Source organism: Salmo salar, chromosome ssa21 (assembly GCF_905237065.1).
Source record: "Salmo salar chromosome ssa21, Ssal_v3.1, whole genome shotgun sequence".
NCBI lineage: Eukaryota > Metazoa > Chordata > Actinopteri > Salmoniformes > Salmonidae > Salmo > Salmo salar.
This window is the reverse complement of record NC_059462.1, coordinates 29,973,913-29,993,748: the sequence shown is the minus strand read 5'-3', so window position 1 is coordinate 29,993,748 and position 19,836 is coordinate 29,973,913. Positions and strand designations below refer to the sequence as shown.

The 19,836-nt window shown below is 42.0% G+C and overlaps 1 protein-coding gene across 2 annotated transcripts in view; it reads right to left on the bottom strand.

Annotated features, from left to right (window-relative positions):
* Nucleotides 1-16,727, bottom strand: part of LOC106582087 (mannosyl-oligosaccharide 1,2-alpha-mannosidase IB) — a 140,862-nt gene extending 124,135 nt beyond the window's left edge. Inside the window, exons 1-3 of one of the 2 annotated variants that reach the window (XM_014164819.2) lie at nt 16,162-16,727; nt 15,783-15,839; nt 14,712-15,181 (exon numbers count right to left, since the gene is read on the bottom strand). In XM_014164819.2, coding sequence (XP_014020294.1) covers nt 14,712-15,025 — 314 coding nt within the window. In that variant the 5' untranslated portion in view covers nt 15,026-15,181; nt 15,783-15,839; nt 16,162-16,727. The remainder of the gene's footprint in view (nt 1-14,711; nt 15,182-15,782; nt 15,840-16,161) is intronic. The other variant, XM_014164820.2, reaches the window with a different exon arrangement.
* Nucleotides 16,728-19,836: the final 3,109 nt, after the last annotated feature.

The window sequence follows — 19,836 nt, the reverse complement described above, 5'->3', positions numbered from 1 at the left end:
ACACAGTCTTTCACCATGGATGCAACCAACTGAATGTGAGCCCCCCTCATGCAGCAACACGTAGCGCTCCCAGCTTTCCAACAGTCTAAGAGGGTGCAGCTGTGCACTACATGATGGGGAAAAACAGGAGTAGATCAGAGACAAAACAAGAGGGGAAATGAGACATAGGGAGCTGATCTGATAAAAACACAACAGCATGTTAATAGAAATTATGAGGAAACAAAAGCCTTCCCAGCGCTCTGTATGTTGTTAGCGGTTACACCAATTTCACATGATGAAAAACCCTTGAGAGAAGAAGCAGCAGCACAGGCCTATTTGTAGTAGGCCTCACCATGTACGATGAGACAGCAGTGACCATGGTGAACGGGAGGTGTTTAGCTAGATACTGAGAGCCAGCGGATGAGAAACCCAGTTAAGAAGTTCAGACACACACTAGCCTCCTACTCAGTGTGATGGGCTGACTATCAACTGATGTTTCACCAGATCTGCAATCCAATATGTTTTGCTTTATGAGAGTTGTCTGTGTATATGCGCGCATGTGTATTAGTGTGTCAACAGTGCCTTCAGAAAGTATTCAGACCCCTTGACTTTTTCCGCATTTTGTTATGTTAGCCTTATCCAATACCCCATAATGACAATGCAAAAACAGGTTTTTAGAAATATTTGCTGATTTTTATAAAATAAATAAAAAATGAAATATCACATTACATAAGTATTCCAACCCTTTACTCAGTACTTTGTTGAAGCACCTTTGGCAGTGATTACAGCATCGAGTCTTCTTGGGCAAAGCTACAAGCTTGGCACCCCTGTATTTGGGGAGTTTCTCCCATTCTTCTCTGCAGATCCACTCGAGCTCTGTCAGGTTGGATGGGCCACTCAATGATATTCAGAAACTTTTCCCGAAGCCAATCCTGTGTTGTCTTGGTTGTGTGCTTAGGGTCGTTGTCCTGTTGGAAGGTGAACCTTCGCCCCAGTCTGAGGTCCTAAATGCTCTGGAGCAGATTTTGTACTTTTCTCCGTTCATCTTTGCCTTCTTCCTGACTAGTCTCCCAGTCCCTGCCATCGAAAAACCTCCCGACAGCATGATGCTGCCACCACCATGCTTCACCGTAGGGATGGTGCCAGGTTTCCTCCAGACGTGACGCTTGGCATTCAGGCCAAAGATTTCAATCTTGGTTTCATCAGACCAGAGAATCTTGTTTCTCATGGTCTGAGAGTCCTTTAGGTGTCTTTTGGCAAACTCCAAGCGGACTCATGTGCCTTTTACTGAGAAGTGGCTTCCGTCTGGCCACTCTACCATAAAGGCCTGATTGGTGGAGTGCTGCAGAGATGGTTGTCCTTCAGGAAGGTTCTCCCATCTTCACAGAGGAACTCTGGAGCTCTGTCAGAGTGACCATCAGGTTTTTGGTCAACTCCATGACTAAGGCCCTTTTCCCCCCGATTGCTTAGTTTGGCCGAGCGGCCAGCTCTCGGAAGAGTCTTGGTGGTTCCAAACTTCTATTTAAGAACGATGGAGGCCACTGTGTTCTTGAGGAACTTCAATGCTGCAGAAATTTTTTGGTACCCTTCCCCAGATCTGTGTCTCAACACAATCCTGTCTTGGAGCTCTACAGACAATTCCTTGGACCTCATGTCTTGGTTTTTGCTCTGACATGCACTGTCAACTGTAGGACCTTATATAGACAGGTGTGTTCTTTTTCAAATCATGTCCAATCATTTGAATTGACAAAAGGTGGACTCCCATCAAGTTGTAGAAACATGTCAAGGATGATCAATGGAAACAGGATGCACCTGAGCTCAATTGTCATAGCAAAAGGGTTGAACACTTGTTTTTGTATTTAATACATTTGCAAAAATTTCTAAAAACCTATTTCCGCTTTGTCATTATGGGGTATTGTGTGTAGATTGCTAAAGATAATTTTTTTATCCATTTCAGAATAATGCTGTAACGTAACAAAATGTGGAAAAAGTCAAGGGGTCTGAATACTTTCCGAAAGCACTGGATGTGGGTGTATTATTTTTATTAATGGTTCAGTGCAACGGCTCACTCAAAATACAAAGACAAAAATCTGCAGATGTATCTAGTGTCGTGTCTTTGGCTATGCCAGATTAAGTGATATGACATGCTATAAAATCATTTCTCTAATTAATATTACCTGATTAAGCTAATCAGGTAGATAATTAACTAGAAAGTCGGGGCACCACGAAATAATGTTTATAGAGCTGTTATCTTCCCGAATAAACGCTTAATCTTTTACATCAATAGCAGTCAATATTAATCGTCACCTTATTTCAGTCTCATCAGAACATCGTAGAATTCTTGGTTATCTTCACGAACCCTGGCTAACAAGTTGAATCAGCAATACAAACTTTGGTTTAATTATTTATTTACTAAATACCTAAATAATCACACAGAATTACACAAACACAGAATGGATATTATGTCATACAGAAAACGTCCCTGGTGGATGGAGCCGACATGACGGCTGGTTACACAAAGGAAAGGGGGTTGGGTTTGAGTGAAAGAGCGGGAAGACTGAGGAACAAAGGGAGAAGCTATGTTATCGTAAATACAGTATCTTATGCATTCTAAATTACCGCCCATTTGGAAAAGGAGAATGCAATAAATATTTAGTCTGAGCTGCGCTTCAGTATGTTGGTCGTAGATGCTGGCCGTGTTGCCCAACAGAGATATTCCTTGTCCTTTGAAGAGCGTCTCTGGTGGTATACTGGATACTTGGTAGTATCGTGTAGTTTGTTAGAACAGTTCCTTTATCCGTCCTTTCCTAGCCCACATTTACAGCTGCGGTTGCTAACGCAACGGCTAGGAGGTATCACTTCTTTAGTGAATAAAAGTTCATACCAAGTTGCCATACTTTAAGCTCATGCTATTTTCTGGCTGGTATGGTAGAAAGTCATCCGTTCTGTTCATTATTATTTAACTAGCTAATCTTGGCTGGCTGGCTCGCTAACGTTACGTGACGTGTGTGAACAACACCCGTTCAATATGGCTGGTGTCAGTAAAAAAGTGTAATGACATTGCTGCCAGCAGAGCTGGTTAGGCTGTTTTCATGTTATCCATAGGTAAACAAATCATCGGCCAGAGGGTCAAGTGTGCACTCCGAACGCTCCGAGAGCAAAACAAGATGGGTGGTGCTAAAGCTTAAGAGGGTGTGAACGATGCTGAATGGGTGTACAGTCGTGGCCAAAAGTTGAGAATGACACAAATATTAATTTTCACAAAGTCTGCTGCCTCAGTTTGTATGATGGCAATTTGCATATACTCCAGAATGTTATGAAGAGTGATCAGATGAATTGCAATTAATTGTAAAGTCCCTCTTTGTCTTGCAAATGAACTGAATCCCCCCCAAAAAAATGTCCACTGCATTTCAGCCCTGCCACAAAAGGACCAGCTGACATCATGTCGGTGATTCTCTCGTTAACACAGGTGTGAGTGTTGACGAGGACACGGCTGGAGATCACTCTGTCATGCTGATTGAGTTCGAATAACAGACTGGAAGCTTCAAAAGGAGGGTGGTGCTTGGAATCATTGATCTTCCTCTGTCAACCATGGGTACCTGCGCCGTCATCACTGCTTCCACAAAAAGGGCTTCACAGGCAAGGATATTGCTGCCAGTAAGACTGCACCTAAATCAAACATTTATCGGATCATCAAGAACTTCAAGGAGAGCGGTTCAATTGTTGTGAAGAAGGCTTCAGAGCACCCAAGAAAGTCCAGCAAGTGTCAGGACCGTCTCCTAAAGTTGATTCAGCTGCGGGATCAGGGCACCACCAGTACAGAGCTTGCTCAGGAATGGCAGCAGGCAGGTGTGAGTGCATCTGCACGTACAGTGAGGCGAAGACTTTTGGAGGATGGCCTGGTGTCAAGAAGGGCAGCAAAGATGCCACTTTATCTCCAGGAAAAACATCAGGGACAGACTGATATTCTGCAAAAGGTACAGGGATTGGACTGGGGTAAAGTCATTTTCTCTGATGAATCCCCTTTCCGATTGTTTGGGGCATCCGGAAAAAAGCTTGTCAGGAGAAGACAAGGTGAGTGCTACCATCAGTCCTGTGTCACGCCAACAGTAAAGCATCCTGAGAACATTCATGTGTGGGGTTGCTTCTCAGCCAAGGGAGTGGGCTCACTCACAATTTTGCCTAAGAACACAGCCATGGTACCAACACATCCTCCGAGAGCAACTTCTCTCAATCATCCAGGAACAGTTTGGTGACGAACATTGCCTTTTCCAGCATGATGGAGCACCTTGCCATAAGGCAAAAGTGGCTCAGGGAACAAAACATCGATATTTTGGGTACATGGCCAGGAAACTCCCCAGACCTTAATCCCATTGAGAACTTGTGGTCAATCCTCAAGAGGCGGGTGGACAAACAAAAACCCACAAATTCTGACAAACTCCAAGCATTGATTATGCAAGAATGGACTGCCATCAGTCAGGATGTGGCCCAGAAGTTAATTGACAGCATGCCAGGGCGGATTGCAGAGGTCTTGAAAAAGAAGGCTCATGAACTTCATGAACTTTGCATGAACTTCATGTAATTGTCAATAAAAGCCTTTGACACTTATGAAATGCATGTAATTATTCTTCAGTATTCCATAGTAACATCTGCCAAAAATATCTAAAGACACTGAAGCAGCAAACTTTGTGGAAATTAATATTTGTGTCGTTCTCAAAACTTTTGGCCATGAGTGTAGACAAAGAAGAGCTCTTCACTAGATAGCAAAACATTCAAAGACAAAAGTGAGTTTACAAGCTGATCAACTTTCAAAGCAGAATTACTTTCCCATTGTTCCTCAAATGCAGTGTATGATATACCATTTTGTAGCTCTGAGTCTCTACTTTTATCTAATGTAAAAAACACCATTTCAAATTTTGCTACAACAGACCAAATCCAGGTGGTGAGTCACTTCCAAAATCCATTTGCTGAATGCTGGCTGAACCCTCCAGAAACTAGATGTGTTGATAGGATTCAAAACAAACTGACTGAAAACAGGTGGTCCGAGAAAATTGCATCTAAACACCACGAAATCTGGCAGCAAGGCTTATTTTGATTTCTCAACTCATCCTCAACCTTTAACATTCAACTCAACCATGAGCATAAATACATAAAAACACAGCACACTGTGTATATAGAGAAAAGGCTAATTATACTGTTTAGGGGTATACAATAGCAGGAGTAAAAAGCATGCAACTGACTCAAGTACTCACTCCTTTACAATACAGTCAATGCATTCTAGCACCTCCCACATTCAATTCCTCTTCATGAGGGTGTTATTAAATACCCCAGAGTACAAGTAACAGACACATCAAGAAATTACACAAATTAACTTAACAAGGCACAGCTGTTAATTGAAATGCATTCCAGGTGACTACCTCATGAAGCTGGTTGAGAGAATGCAAAAAGTATGCAAAACCGTCATCAAGACAAAGGGTGGCTACTTTGAAGAATCAAAAACTAAAATATATTTCAAGAACTTTGAAAGTTTCTTCAAGAGCAGTCGCAAAAAACATCATGCGCTATGATGAAACTGGCTCTCATGAGGACCGCCGCAGAAAAGGAAGACCCAGAGTTACCTCTGCTGCAGAGGATAAGTTCGTTAGAGTTACCAGCCTCAGAAATTGCAGCCCAAATAAATGCTTCAGAGTTCAAGTAGCAGACACATCAACATCAACTGTTCAGAGGAAGCCGCGTGAATCAGGCTTTCATGGTCGAATTGCTGCAAAGAAACCACTACTAAAGACCGTGAAGCATGGAGGTGGTGGTGTGATGGTGCTTTGCTGGTGACACTGTCTGTGATTTATTTAGAATTCAAGGCAACCTTAACCAGCATGGCTACCACAGCATTCTGCAACGATACGCCATCCCATCTGGTTTGGCTTAATAGGACTATCATTTGTTTTTCAAAAGGACAATGGCCCAACACACCTCCAGGCTGTGTAAGGGCTATTTGACCAAGAAGAAGAACAATGGAGTGCTGCATCAGATGACCTGGCCTCCACAATCACCCGACCACAACCAAATTGAGATGGTTTGGGATGAGTTAGACCGCAGAGTGAAGGAAATGCAGCCTACAAGTGCTAAGCATATGTGGAAACTCCTTCAAGACTGTTGTAAAAGCATTCCAGGTGAAGCTGGTTGAGAGAATGCCAAGAGTGTGCAAAGCTGTCATCAAGGCAAAGGGTGCCTACTTTGAAGAATCTAAAATGTAAAATATATTTTGATTTGTTTAACACTTTTTTGGCTACTACATGATCCCATGTGTTATGTCATGAGTGTCCTGAGGGGATCCAGATGGGTCGGAACACCTTTGCAGTGGATAACTTCAGCCAGAAGTCAGAAGTTTACATACACCTTAGCCAAATACATTTAAACTCAGTTTTTCACAATTCCTGACATTTCATCGTAGTAAAAATTCCCTGTTTTAGGTCCATTAGGATCACCACTTTAAATTAAGAATGTGAAATGTCAGAATAATAGTAGAGAGAATGATTTATTTCAGCTTTTATTTCTTTCATCACATTCCCAGTGGGTCAGAAGTTTACATGCACTCAATAAGTATTTGGTAGCATTGCCTTTAAAATGTTTAACATGGGTCAAACATTTCGGGTAGCCTTCCACAAGCTTCCCACAATAAGTTGGGTGAATTTTGGCCCATTCCTCCTGACAGAGCTAGTGTAACTGAGTCAGGTTTGTAGGCCTCCTTGCTCGCACACGCTTTTTCAGTTCTGCCCACAAATTTTCTATAGGATTGAGGTCAGGGCTTTGAGATGGCCACTCCAATACCTTGACTTTGTTGTCCTTAAGCCATTTTGCCACAACTTTGGAAGTATGCTTGAGGTCATTGTCCATTTGGAAGACCCATTTGCGACCAAGCTTTAACTTCCTGACTGATGTCTTGAGATGTTGCTTCAATATACCCACATAATTTCTCCTTCCTCATGATGCCATCTATTTTGAAGTGCACCAGTCCCTCCTGCTGCAAAGCACCCCCACAACATGATGCTGCCACCCTATGCTTCACGGTTGGGATGGTGTTCTTCGGCTTGCAAGCCTCCCCCTTATTCCTCCAAACATAATGGTGGCCCTTATGGCCAAACAGTTCTATTTTTGTTTCATCAGATCAGAGGACATTTCTCCAAAAAGTATGATCTTTGTCCCCATGTGCAGTTGCAAACCGTTGTCTGGCTTTTTTATGCCGGTTTTGGAGCAGTGGCTTCTTCCTTGCTAAGCGGCCTTTCAGGTTACGACGATATAGGACTCGTTTTCCTGTGGTTATAGATACTTTTGTACCCATTTCCTCCAGCATCTTCACAAGGTCCTTTGCTGTTGTTCTGGGATTGATTTGCACTTTTCGCACCCAAGCACGTTCATCTCTAGGAGACACAACGCGTCTCCTTCCTGAGCGGTATGACGGCTGCATGGTCCCATGGTCCCGCGTGCGCTATCATGCATAAATGTATTTTGTCCCCCTACACCAAAGGCAGGTTAAAATATCAAAACAAACTCTGATCCAATGACATTAATTTGGGGACAGGTCAAAAAGCATTAAACATGCATGGCAATTTAGCTAGTTAGCTTGCACTTGCTAGCTAATTTGTCCTATTAAGCTAGCTTGCTGTTGCTAGCTAATTTGTCCTGAGATAAACATTGAGTTGTTATTTTATCTGAAATGCACAAGGTCCTCTACTCCGACAATTAATCCACACATAAAACGGCCAACCGAATCGTTTCTAGTCATCTCTCCTCCATCCAGGCTTTTTCATCTTTGAACTTATATGGCGATCGGCATCTAAACTTTCATAGTATTACCACGATGACCGGCAAAAACAGTTAATCTTTCAATCACCCACGTGGGTATAACCAAAGAGGAGATGGCACGTGGGTACCTGCTTCTATAAACCAATGAGGAGATGGGAGGGCAGGACTTTTGGCGCGATCTGCGTCAGAAATAGAAAGGAGTTCTAGTTTAGCCCTTGGCAACGCAGACACTCGTTGGCGCGCGCGAGCAGTGTGGGTGCAATAATTGAATAACATGGATTTCAAAATTTATTTTGCGACGCTCGAGCACGCGACGTGTCCGGTCTGGTCAGCATATAACAGAAGCTTCAAAAGCCAGGACATCATTTTCTGGAATTTTCCAAGCTGTGTAAAGGCACAGTCAACTTAGTGTATGTAAACTTCTGACCCACTGGAATTGTGATACAGTGAATTATGTGTGAAATAATCTGTCTGTAAACAATTGTTGGAAAAATTACTTGTGTCATGCACAAAGTAGATGTCCTAACCGTCTTGCCAAAACTATAGTTTGCTAACAAGAAATTTGTGGAGTTGTCGAAAAACAAGTTTTAATGACTCCAACCTAAGTGTATGTAAACTTCCGACTTCAACTGTATATACACTACCTTTCAAAAGTTTGGGGTCACTTAGAAATGTCCTTGTTTTTAAAAGAAAAGCTCATTTTTTCCCCATTAAAATAACATAAAATTGATCAGAAACAGTGTAGACCAGTGGATTTTTTATTAACATGACTAAGTGTAAGCCTATGCAACATTAACCAATTTAAAAACAGTACTGTAGCAATGAGGTTTGTGCAGTAAGCTATAGGCCCATTACATTATCACCACATACTGGCTTTGCTTGAATTTACCTGCCGTTGTTCGGTATATATATTTTTTTATTACATTTCAAAATTTGACGTAGGCTATATGATCACACCGGTAATAGACCCATTGTTGTATTACTTGTGAGGCACAGCTGAGTGAACATACATTTAAATAATTTGCTTTTTATTTTACTGGGCTGATGGTGCCTGCATCTGATGGTCAGTCGCAGCGGAGAAACAGCAGACTGGAGTGCCCATCTCTCAACATCCCTCCACTCTCCCTTTCCTCCACCGACCAAAAAGGGACAGTCTTCCAGCTGATGGCGAAACTTGAAACTCGCACTACATTATTTCTGTCTCATGCACAAATTCATGTTGTTACTCATATGAACAGAGAAAGTGAAATATACATTGATATTAAAAAAAAGAGCCAAGCCGCTAATAATAACAACAACGCAATCCTAGAGATACACTTCCTACTCATTCATTACAGCTGTACTGCTTGTTGTAGCGCTGAGTGGAAATAGGAAGAACGTGCATTTTATTGCTTATAATAGTGTTGAATACAAAGTGTTGACAGTGCGGAGTAAGAACTTAATAACATGAACTCACTCATAAAAACATCAGCTCTTTGCTGTATTCTCTTGTAATGGTTATAAACATTTTGAAATCTCACAGTATCAATTTTGCCGTAGCTTGCTTTTATGCCTGTAACGTTAGTGCAGACTCGGTCATCTAAGCAATCTGATTGGCCAGCGGTAGGCCTATAGCGCACATGATTTTTCAACAGTTTGCCTACCCCGGCACGCAGGGCAGCCGAATTGGCTGCACCTACCGACAACAGCCCGAGAGTAATAAAAAAAAAATAGGAACACAAGGCTTTATCTTAGTTTTTTTTACAGAAATGTTTGGCGATCGACTAGAAATGCCTTGGAGATCGACAAGTCGATCGCGATCGACTTGTTGATGACCACTGGTGTAGACATTGTTAATGTTGTAAATGACTACTGTAGCTGGAAACTGCAGATTTTTTATGGAATGTCTACATATGCGTACCGAGGCCCATTATCAGCAACCACCACTTCTGTGTTGCAATGACACGTTGTGTTAGCTAATCCAAGTTTATAATTTTAAAAGGCTAATTGATCATTAGAAAACCCCTTTGCAGTTATGTTAGCACAGCTGAAAACTGTTGTCTGATTAAAGAAGCAATAAAACTGGCCTTCTTTAGACTAGTTGAGTATCTGGAGCATCAGCATTTGTGGGTTCGATTACAGGCTCAAAATGGCCAATGACTTTTCTTCTGAAACTCGTCAGTCTATTCTTGTTCTGAAAAATGAAGGCTATTCCACGTGAGAAATTGCCAAGAAACTGAAAATCTCGTACAATGCTGTGTACTACTCCCTTCACAGAACAGCGCAAACTGGCTCTAACCAGAATAGAAAGAAGAGTGGGAGGCCCCGGTGCACAACTGAGCAAGAGGACAAGTACATTAGAGTGTCTAGTTTAAGAAACAGACACCTCACAAGTCCTCAACTGGCAGCTTCATTAAATAGTACCCGCAAAACACCAGTCTCAACGTCAACAGTGAAGAGGTGACTCCGGGAAATAAAAATAACATATATTTTTTAAATTGTGGTAATCAAAACAGTTTTTAGCACGTGATTGCATTCATAATTGCTATTTGTTGTAAAATGACTGGCTTATATAAGCACGTTTCACTCCAGTAACAGCAGTTGTGATTTTTAGGCACTGCTCTTGTGCCGTCTGACATGTGATAGGTAATTCTGCTCCTCAAACAAGGCTCTGTATGCTGTGTGCGTGGGATAAATAAAATACACGAAGACTAACGAAAATACACAAGCACCAATTTAATTCCACTAAAGGCAAATTAACCTATAGCCCAGTAAGAATGACCGGTCAAATGTATTGTTGTGTTTCAGCCTGCATTTAAAATTGATTAAATTGAGATTTTGTGTCACTGGCCTACACAGTTGAATGGCTGTGATAGGAGAAAACTGAGGATGGATCAACAACATTGTAGTTACTCCACGATACTAACCTAAATGACAGTGTGAAAAGAAGGAAGGCTGTACAGAATACAAATATTACAAAACATGCATTATGTTTGGGGCAAATCCACACAACACATCACTGAGCACCACTCTTCATATTTTCAAGCATAGTGCATCATGTGAAGGGTATGCTTGTAATCGTTATGGACTGGGGTGTTTTTCAGGATGAAAATAAAATGGAATAGAGCTAAGCACAGGCAAAAATACTACAGGAAAACCTGGTTCAGTCTGCTTTCCAACAGACACTGGGAGACAAATTCACCTTTCATCAGGGCAATAAGCTAAAACACAAGGCCAACTATACACTGGAGTTGCTTACCAAGACATTGAATGTTCCTGAGTGGCCTAGTTACAGTTTTGACTTAAATCTGCTGGAAAATCTATGTCAAGACTTTTAAATGGCTGTCTAGCAATGAGCAAAGGACAGCAACCAACTTGACAGAGCTTGAAGAATAATGTGCAATCCAGGTGTGCAAAGATCTTGACTTACGCAGAGAGACTCACAACTGTAATCGCTGCCACAGATGATTCTAACATGTATTGACTGGGTGTCAAATCTTATGTAAAAGAGATATTTCTGTATTTCATTTTCAATAACTTTGTAACAATTTCTAAAAACATGTTTTCACTTTGTCATTATGGGGTATTGTGTATAGATAGGTAAAATAAAAAAATCTGCTTTCATTTGACATGCGTCTATGAACTTCATGTTGGTGCTCATGGGTCCTTTTACATGGAAATGACCCTCACTAACATGCAATGGCGATGTTTTTTGCAATGGCTGAGTCAGCTGCTTAAAACGCAAAGTCGAAAACATTTCCATGAGCTGTGAGTGACAAACACTAAACAAACGAATGAATTGTTATGGGAGGTTAAACGCAGAGTGGCCTTTCAAAATTCTTCATGTAGATAAACTATATCCCATCTCCTCAAACTGACACCTTCTTGCAATGCAAACTCACCCATCTACAGTCAGACTGATTTTTTTTTATTTCATAAATACAAAATAATAACTACTGCAGTGTTGTTCACATTGACATGTTGTGTACCACTTATAATCCTGGCCTCGTCTCTTCCCAGACATCAAACGACAATAAATAAGCTATGGCAAATTTTCTGACAAATTAAAATGTGCCAAAGGGGAGGGTGGTGGCAACATCAAGGTCCCTGCTGAGTGAGAGGCAGAGAAAAAGCTTTAACATTTGCTACTCTCTACAAATAACGACCGTTTCCCCAAATGTCCGCACCTGTTCGGACAAATCCGCCTTACCCACCTCTCTCACAGACAGGAAGTAAACAGGGACTCTGCTTTTTGTGATAACAATTTACAGGTAAATCAAAACATTAAAGTAGGTTAAAAGGGGGGAAGCATTATATAAGGAGCAAGCTAGTTACTAAAATCCTAAAATGCTAGTAGTGCCCTACTTTCATTCTGTGTGAAGCCATTACACACACACACATATTTAAATTCCGGACTCGGACTTGATATTGCTCGTTCTGATATTTCTTTATTTTTATTTGTGAACAAAGAATTAACACCACCACTGCTCTTCACGCTGAGCTGGGATAGAACTACAAGGGTGTGTGTCTTCATTCAACAGTTAAATGAGTTGAGCACAGTCAGTAGAGGCCAATGTCAGTGATATACATCCTGCGCACATAGCCATTAACCAAAGGAAGGGTGTGAGATGTTAAGAGTAACCCAAATGCATTAAGGCTAGAGGAAGCTCTTACTGTGTTGGTTTCTGTGACCCTACCTCACCCCTAGGTGTTTCCCACCTAGCTATTTAGTCATGTGACACAGTGCTTAGGTTGCTCTTGAATAAGACCTGTGTACACACATTTTGCTGGAGATAAGGAAGAGACACACACACACACACAGCGAGACAGAGATGGAGAGACACACACACACACAGAGATATGGAGAGAGACAGACACAGAGACACAGAGAGAGAGAGAGAGAGAGACACAGAGAGAGAGAGAGAGACACAGAGAGAGAGAGAGAGAGAGAGAGAGAGAGAGAGAGAGAGACACACACAGAGAGAGCGAGCGAGAGACACACAGAGAGAGCGAGCGAGAGAGAGACAGAGAGAGATGGAGAAAGACAGGGACACAGAGAGAGAGAGAGAGAGAGAGAGAGAGAGAGAGAGAGAGAAAGAGATGGAGAGAGAGAGAGAGAGAAAGAGATGGAGAGAGAGAGAGAGAGAAAGAGATGGAGAGAGAGAGAGAGAGAGAGAAAGAGACGGAGAGAGAGAGAGAGAGAGAGAGAGAGAGAGAGAGAGAGAGAGAGAGAAAGAGATGGAGAGAGAGAGAGAGAGAAAGAGATGGAGAGAGAGACAGAGAGAAAGAGATGGAGAGAGAGAGAGAGAGAAAGAGATGGAGAGAGAGACAGAGAGAAAGAGATGGAGAGAGAGACAGAGAGAAAGAGATGGAGAGAGAGAGAGAAAGAGATGGAGAGAGAGACAGAGAGAAAGAGATGGAGAGAGAGACAGAGAGAAAGAGATGGAGAGAGAGAGAGAAAGAGATGGAGAGAGAGAGAGAAAGAGATGGAGAGAGAGAGAGAAAGAGATGGAGAGAGAGAGAGAAAGAGATGGAGAGAGAGAGAGAAAGAGATGGAGAGAGAGAGAGAAAGAGATGGAGAGAGAGAGAGAAAGAGATGGAGAGAGAGAGAGAAAGAGATGGAGAGAGAGAGAGAAAGAGATGGAGAGAGAGAGAGAAAGAGATGGAGAGAGAGAGAGAAAGAGATGGAGAGAGAGAGAGAAAGAGATGGAGAGAGAGAGACAGAGAGAAAGAGATGGAGAGAGAGAGAGAGAGAGAGAGAGAGAGAGAGAGAAAGAGATGAGAGAGAGAGAGAGAAAGAGATGGAGAGAGAGAGAGAGAGAGAAAGAGATGGAGAGAGAGAGAGAAAGAGATGGAGAGAGAGAGAGAGAAAGAGATGGAGAGAGAGAGAGAAAGAGATGGAGAGAGAGAGAGAGAGAAAGAGGTGGAGAGAGAGAGACAGAGAGAAAGAGATGGAGAGAGAGAGAGAAAGAGATGGAGAGAGAGAGAGAGAGAGAGAGAGAGAGAGAGAAAGAGATGGAGAGAGAGAGAGAGAGAGAGAGAGAGAGAGAGAGAGAGAGAAAGAGATGAGAGATGGAGAGAGAGAGAGAAAGAGATGGAGAGAGAGAGAGAAAGAGATGAGAGAGAGAGAGAGAGAGAGAGAGAGAGAGAAAGAGAGAGAGAGAGAGAGAAAGAGATGGAGAGAGAGAGAGAAAGAGATGGAGAGAGAGAGAGAAAGAGATGGAGAGAGAGAGAGAAAGAGATGGAGAGAGAGAGAGAAAGAGATGGAGAGAGAGAGAAAGAGATGAGAGAGGGAGAGAAAGAGATGGAGAGAGGGAGAGAAAGAGATGGAGAGAAAGAGATGGAGAGAAAGAGATGGAGAGAGAGAGAGAAAGAGATGGAGAGAGAGAGAGAAAGAGATGGAGAGAGAGAGAAAGAGATGGAGAGAGAGAAAGAAAGAGATGGAGAGAGAGAGAGAAAGAGGTGGAGAGAGAGAGACAGAGAGAAAGAGACAGATAGGAGAGCGAGACAGATATATTATGTACAGTGCCTTGCAAAAGTATTCAGACCCCTTGGCACATTTTATTGTGTTACAAAGTGGAATTAAAATGTATTTGTCATTGTCAAAAATCTGCACAAAATATTATGTCATGTCAAAATGTTAAAGATTCATAAAAATGTAATAACTTAAATAAAGTCGTTACATAAATCCATTTTAATCTCACTTTGTAAGACAAAATGTGAAGAAATCAAAATACTTTTGTAAGGTACTGTAAATCCTACTGACGGCCCAATAAGCTGTTGAGTTCTTCATATAGAGGAGCAAAGAAAAAAGGTTGCAAGTCTTCCATTTTTCTTCATAACTTTGGAGATTACACTTTTGCACTTTGTAGTGCATTTCAATTCATACTGACATGTGTAAAGCAGAGGCAACAACACTAGATAGGTGCGCATTCCTCAGCATCTCTTACCTGTGTCTGTGTTCATCGTGGCCCCCTTGTCCATGTATGACCACCTGTTCACCAGGATGCTTAGCCCCCTTGGGAGCCTCGATATGTGGAATCAGCACATCTTCCAAACCCAGGTCAAAGCGCTTGTGTTTTGAGTTGTCCGGGAGGAAGAAGAAAGCCCCAAAGCATAAAGTGATGAAGGCACTGAGGATGAGGAGGAGGATAAACTTCTCTGAGAGCCTCAGAGTGGCCCTGTGATGTGGGAAAGAGGCAGCGCCGGGTGACAGGGTGGGTATCCTGCGGCCCGACAGCGGCAGTAGAGCTGGTGTGGTCATGTTGGACTGTGGAAATTAACTGAGGGTGGACAAATGTCACGGCTGTATTATCTGCTGCTGTATTATCTCATTCCGGCGGCGAGTACGTGTCCAGAAATCAAGTGTTGCGATCCCTCAGTGAAGTGACTGGTCACGAGTGAATTTATGTTTTTTATTCTGAAATTGAAGGAGAGAGTTATGAGGACAGAGCAGGTATATTATTGGTGCATACCATACACTCTTTGGTTCATTAGCCTGAACAATACCTGTCTTTACAGTCAGAATAATCATCACAAAATATAACAATGAGGCTTTTAAGTCAGTAACACTAAATCATTAACCTTACAAAAGACCTAGGAACCTGCACATCTGACTTTGGGAGTAACTGTATTTTGAATAAGCACAATCTGTTAGTCCATAAGGATTAACAGCCCATTCAGAATGTACTGTATTCATTGAACGCAATTATAAAGAACAAGGTAACGTTTCAAAGGAGAGTCGGCAAAGACCTTTATGTCAACCCGGTTTGAAAAGGGAAAGATACTTTCAGGTAGGCAGGCTAAAGGTTACATCAAATAGTGATACGTAGCTAGATGATGGCAAAATCACCTGCGTGAGCGCGTGATACCATCACCTCCACTTATCAGTGATATCCCTGAAATCTAATGCGATACATGTTTCCATTGCAGTACCTAATATAATTGTGTAATAGTAATTGTAAGCAAAGTCACAATTAAAAATATCTAATAAGCATAATCGTGGAGGAAACAAATCTTACCGTGCAAATTCTGTCATTCTGATCCATGTTCTTTGGTTGTGATCCGAACACTATGAGCTGGATAAACAACGACAGAATCAAAACCAACTCCAAATGTTTTGTTAATGCCTAACTAACACATATTGTAAGTTCATTTAACAGGACAGTTATTAGGCTTTTAAACAGTGAAAAAATGTAATCAGATAGTGTCGCATCATCGACAAGGTTCTAATACAGAGATACATTCTCCCTTGACCATTTCAATAGTAGCAAAATAACTGTTACAATGATAACTAGCTAGCTACTTATGTTCCTGTTAAATTATGTGGTAAAAAATCGGTCTTGTCTTGCAAATTTGTATGAATATTCCCAATATACTGTATTTTATCAGCTTCCTCACCCGGGCCTGCCGTCTGATATCGCGCAGCGTCTCCACAGAATACCAAATTCATCCACTGAATTGACAGGCTTGGTTAGCCATCTAGCTAGTTAAATTACTAATGAAGAAAAGCAATACCATTAACTTAGCTAGCTGCTTAAACACATATATGTGCACCCGCAATATTGTATTGTAATATTAGCTAGCTACGTTTCTCGGATATGTTGAGGTTAGAAAAAGAGTTGGCCTGCTAAAGACTGCGCCTTTTTCTGTAAAGGCATCTGGCTAGCTAGCTACTGTTAGCAAGCTGGCTAGCTATCCTCCTGAGGCAGTCCGTTACGATATTTCGCCGCTGCTGCATCACCTCAATAATGCCTTTGAGTAAATCGGTGACAGACATGCATCCTAGTCCACCGTTTCCAAATAGCCGTGTTCAGAAATGTATTCGGGTAACTCGCTATATATGATTTTATTTTGTAGTTTTGCTTTCCCTTTGCTCATTTCATTATTGATAGCTCTACAGCTATCTAAATAGCTAGCCTCTGTCATGGGATGTTGATACTGCTGCAACTCTACAACGAACGACGGCTCCTCCCACAATCTCGAACATCGACTACCCAGCCTGGTACATTTAGGGAGCGTCTATCAATTACAAAAGTATTTTTGCAACGTGTTTTATTTGTATTTATTTAACCTTTATTTAAATAGGCAAGTCAGTTTTGCAACGTGTATGTCTGTGTGATTTAGCACTGACTGTACTTTGTAGCTAGTCCTTGTATTAAAAAAATATTTGTATTGCATGTGAAAGACTACAATGCACAATGGCTGAATATGGATCTAGCAATTAGTGCTTTGCAAGGTAGCCTGGTTCAGTGTTTCCCAGAGCTACTTGGCCTATCCACGGGGAGTATGAGACTCATGAGACCCATAGGCTTACTGGTAAAAGTAACATGAGGGGTCAGGATGGAAGCTCATTCAGCTCATATCAACATTTCAACATAGCAGAACATACTTATAGGAAATGTTTCTTCATTTGTAGTATTGCGTGGTGCTTTCAGAGGTGGCACCACATATAAATAAATCAGCTGTAAAACAGTTTTATATGGGCTATGATGGGACCATTTTTTTAAAATCTGGTCATGGTTTTACAAAAAACTAGACAACAACTGCGATTGGACAATATAGGGCTAACAGGGCTGACCTTGCTTTATGCAGGGTTGCATCATGTGGGCCTTTGCATCTGTAATTTAAAGTTACTCACACAGTATGGCATCGCTTTTCTGTTGATTGATTCATTCCAGTAAATCATTTTGGATTGATAAGGTCTAGCTTAGCCAATCAAAGTTTGAATATAAACCAAATTTGATCACATTCACATTTTCTCTTAACACAAATAAATAGCCCTATTTTAGGGTCGAAATATTTAGCTTAGGCTATGAATACATGATGTTACCACTTCGTTTCCCTTGGCCAGAGGGGATCAGAGCGCCTAGGCTTCTCTAGGCTACCTGCAGCTAATCAAACTGAAGATCGGATTAATTGTGCATGAGTTTTCAACCCTTTTGTGTCAATATTTTTTATCAAACTGAATCAAAAGTGTTGGGGCAAATGCCGGCGGCACTGCTTTCCTGATCTCTGCAACGTGGATAGATGGAAATTGCCACACAATGCTACAGGTTATGAAACATATCCTATATGTATGTTCTACCATTTCAAAAGGTTGACTTAATATCAAACATTTTTTACTTAGTATTAAAATTAAAATGATGGCGAGAATGAGCTTCAATACTTCAGGGGTACTCAGGGCAGAGAAATTGAGTTGGTGGTACAGTAACCTTAAAAGGTTCGGAACCATTGGCCTAGTCCCGGAAATTCCAGACCTAGGGCCCTAGGGCAACATTGTTAACATTATGGGAGACAACCCATCTGGCTAGGGAGACTATTTGCAAGTCCTTCAGTTAAGGGCAAGGGAATTATGGGAAAGTGGATGTTTTTTTAAGTGTCGAAAACAACATTGTAATTGTGTAGAAAGACATTTAGTGGCACATGATCCTATAAAATACACTTAGCAAATGCACTCTCTTGTTGCCTACCATTGGGCAACAGCGCACAGTTAATCATCTTCAGTCTGTCAGCTTATAATCAGAATGTTACTTTTGACCCTGACTCCCAGACAAAATGTGTTTTCTGCCCACTTTTACACCAAGTCTGAAAATATTGCTTCAGTCTTCGACTTTAAACATAGTGTATAAGTTGTGATAATGGATGTGTTGTCTTGTCTGCCCATTTTATAGTATGTCAGAGGGGGGCTGGAGTGAAGATTTTTTGACACATTATAAAGTAAATCCATCTTGAAACGCGGTCACGTCCTGCTGAGTGGGGGGACAGAGCCCAAGTCAGTCAGTGGGTCCTTGAGTTGCCATTAGCTCAGGCCCCACTCCGCACCACAGGACCACTGGGCAGATTAATGTGACACCCCTTACTGAGTGAATTAGTAGTGTGGTGCTGTGGCACAGTGTGGTGTAATCACTGTAGAGTCCTCTTTGGAGATGCATCGTGTGTCACGCACGCTCGCAAACTGTACATTTGAGTGGCTGGCTCTGTGCCTAAAAAGAGACCAAAACAAAAATGCTGAGCTGACACAAAAGGCTGACGCTTTTAAAGCCATATCAAGTTCCGGCTGAGGGGGGCCGTTTGCTTCGCTGCACCTCTTGTTATCAATGTCAGAGGGGTACGGATCATTGGCCTGGAGAGGACTCATGGTGAACTTCAAGCCCAACAAAACAATGCAGCAAAGACAAAGTGCTCATTACAAACACTTCTAGAGAAAAAAAAAGAGTGGTGAGGGAAAAAGAATCAAAGAAAGGACAACTGGAAGAAAGAGACGGTGAGGGAGATTAAGGTTTAGAACAACGAGGCCCTGGTGCAGCAAATTAAAAGGCATACTCCAGCAGGTAAACATAACATAATGAAACAGCATCTGGCTTTGGAGTGCCGTGTGAACGGGATGGCGAATTACGATGGTTTAAATCCAGTCAATAAAGTAGAGTACCATCAAACTACCCTGGGGATTCATGCCGGTGCAAGAGGATAGGCTCCCATGCTACGTCATAGAGGGTATCTGTCAAATGTATGTTCCAGTGATGATAACATGGGTAGGGGGTTGGTGAGGGTTACTCCATATCTGATGTTCCAGGTAATGGGGCGTCTCTGTGCCGTCCTACGGTGCCAAGAACACAGATGACGAGTCCCAGGTGATGTGACATGACGGGCAGGTGTACTAGATAAAGAGAGCTCTACAAACAGGACTGGAGTGGTGGTGTTTGGAATTAGATGATCTGATGGAGACTCAGTCAGTCAGAGCAGTGTTTGTGGGGATTATTGAACTGTCTAGTATTCAGGTACTCTGGCTGCCAGTTTATTTCTGGCTCTTTTAGGCCAAGGCATCTGTAGATTCAGTCCTGTATGGCCAGGTTCACATCATTGCCTGGAGATTGCCATGGGGCACTCCACTCTCCTGTGTGATGTGGGGTCAATTTAGAGCAATGTAAGTACATTAGTGTGATGATATGGCTCTGGCCCTTGTCTGAAATCAGGTTACACTGTGTTCAGAGTGACACGTTGTCAGAGTCTTTATTTATGTCACGCACACACACAAAGAAAATGATCTCTGACTCTACTTATCGCACCATGGAA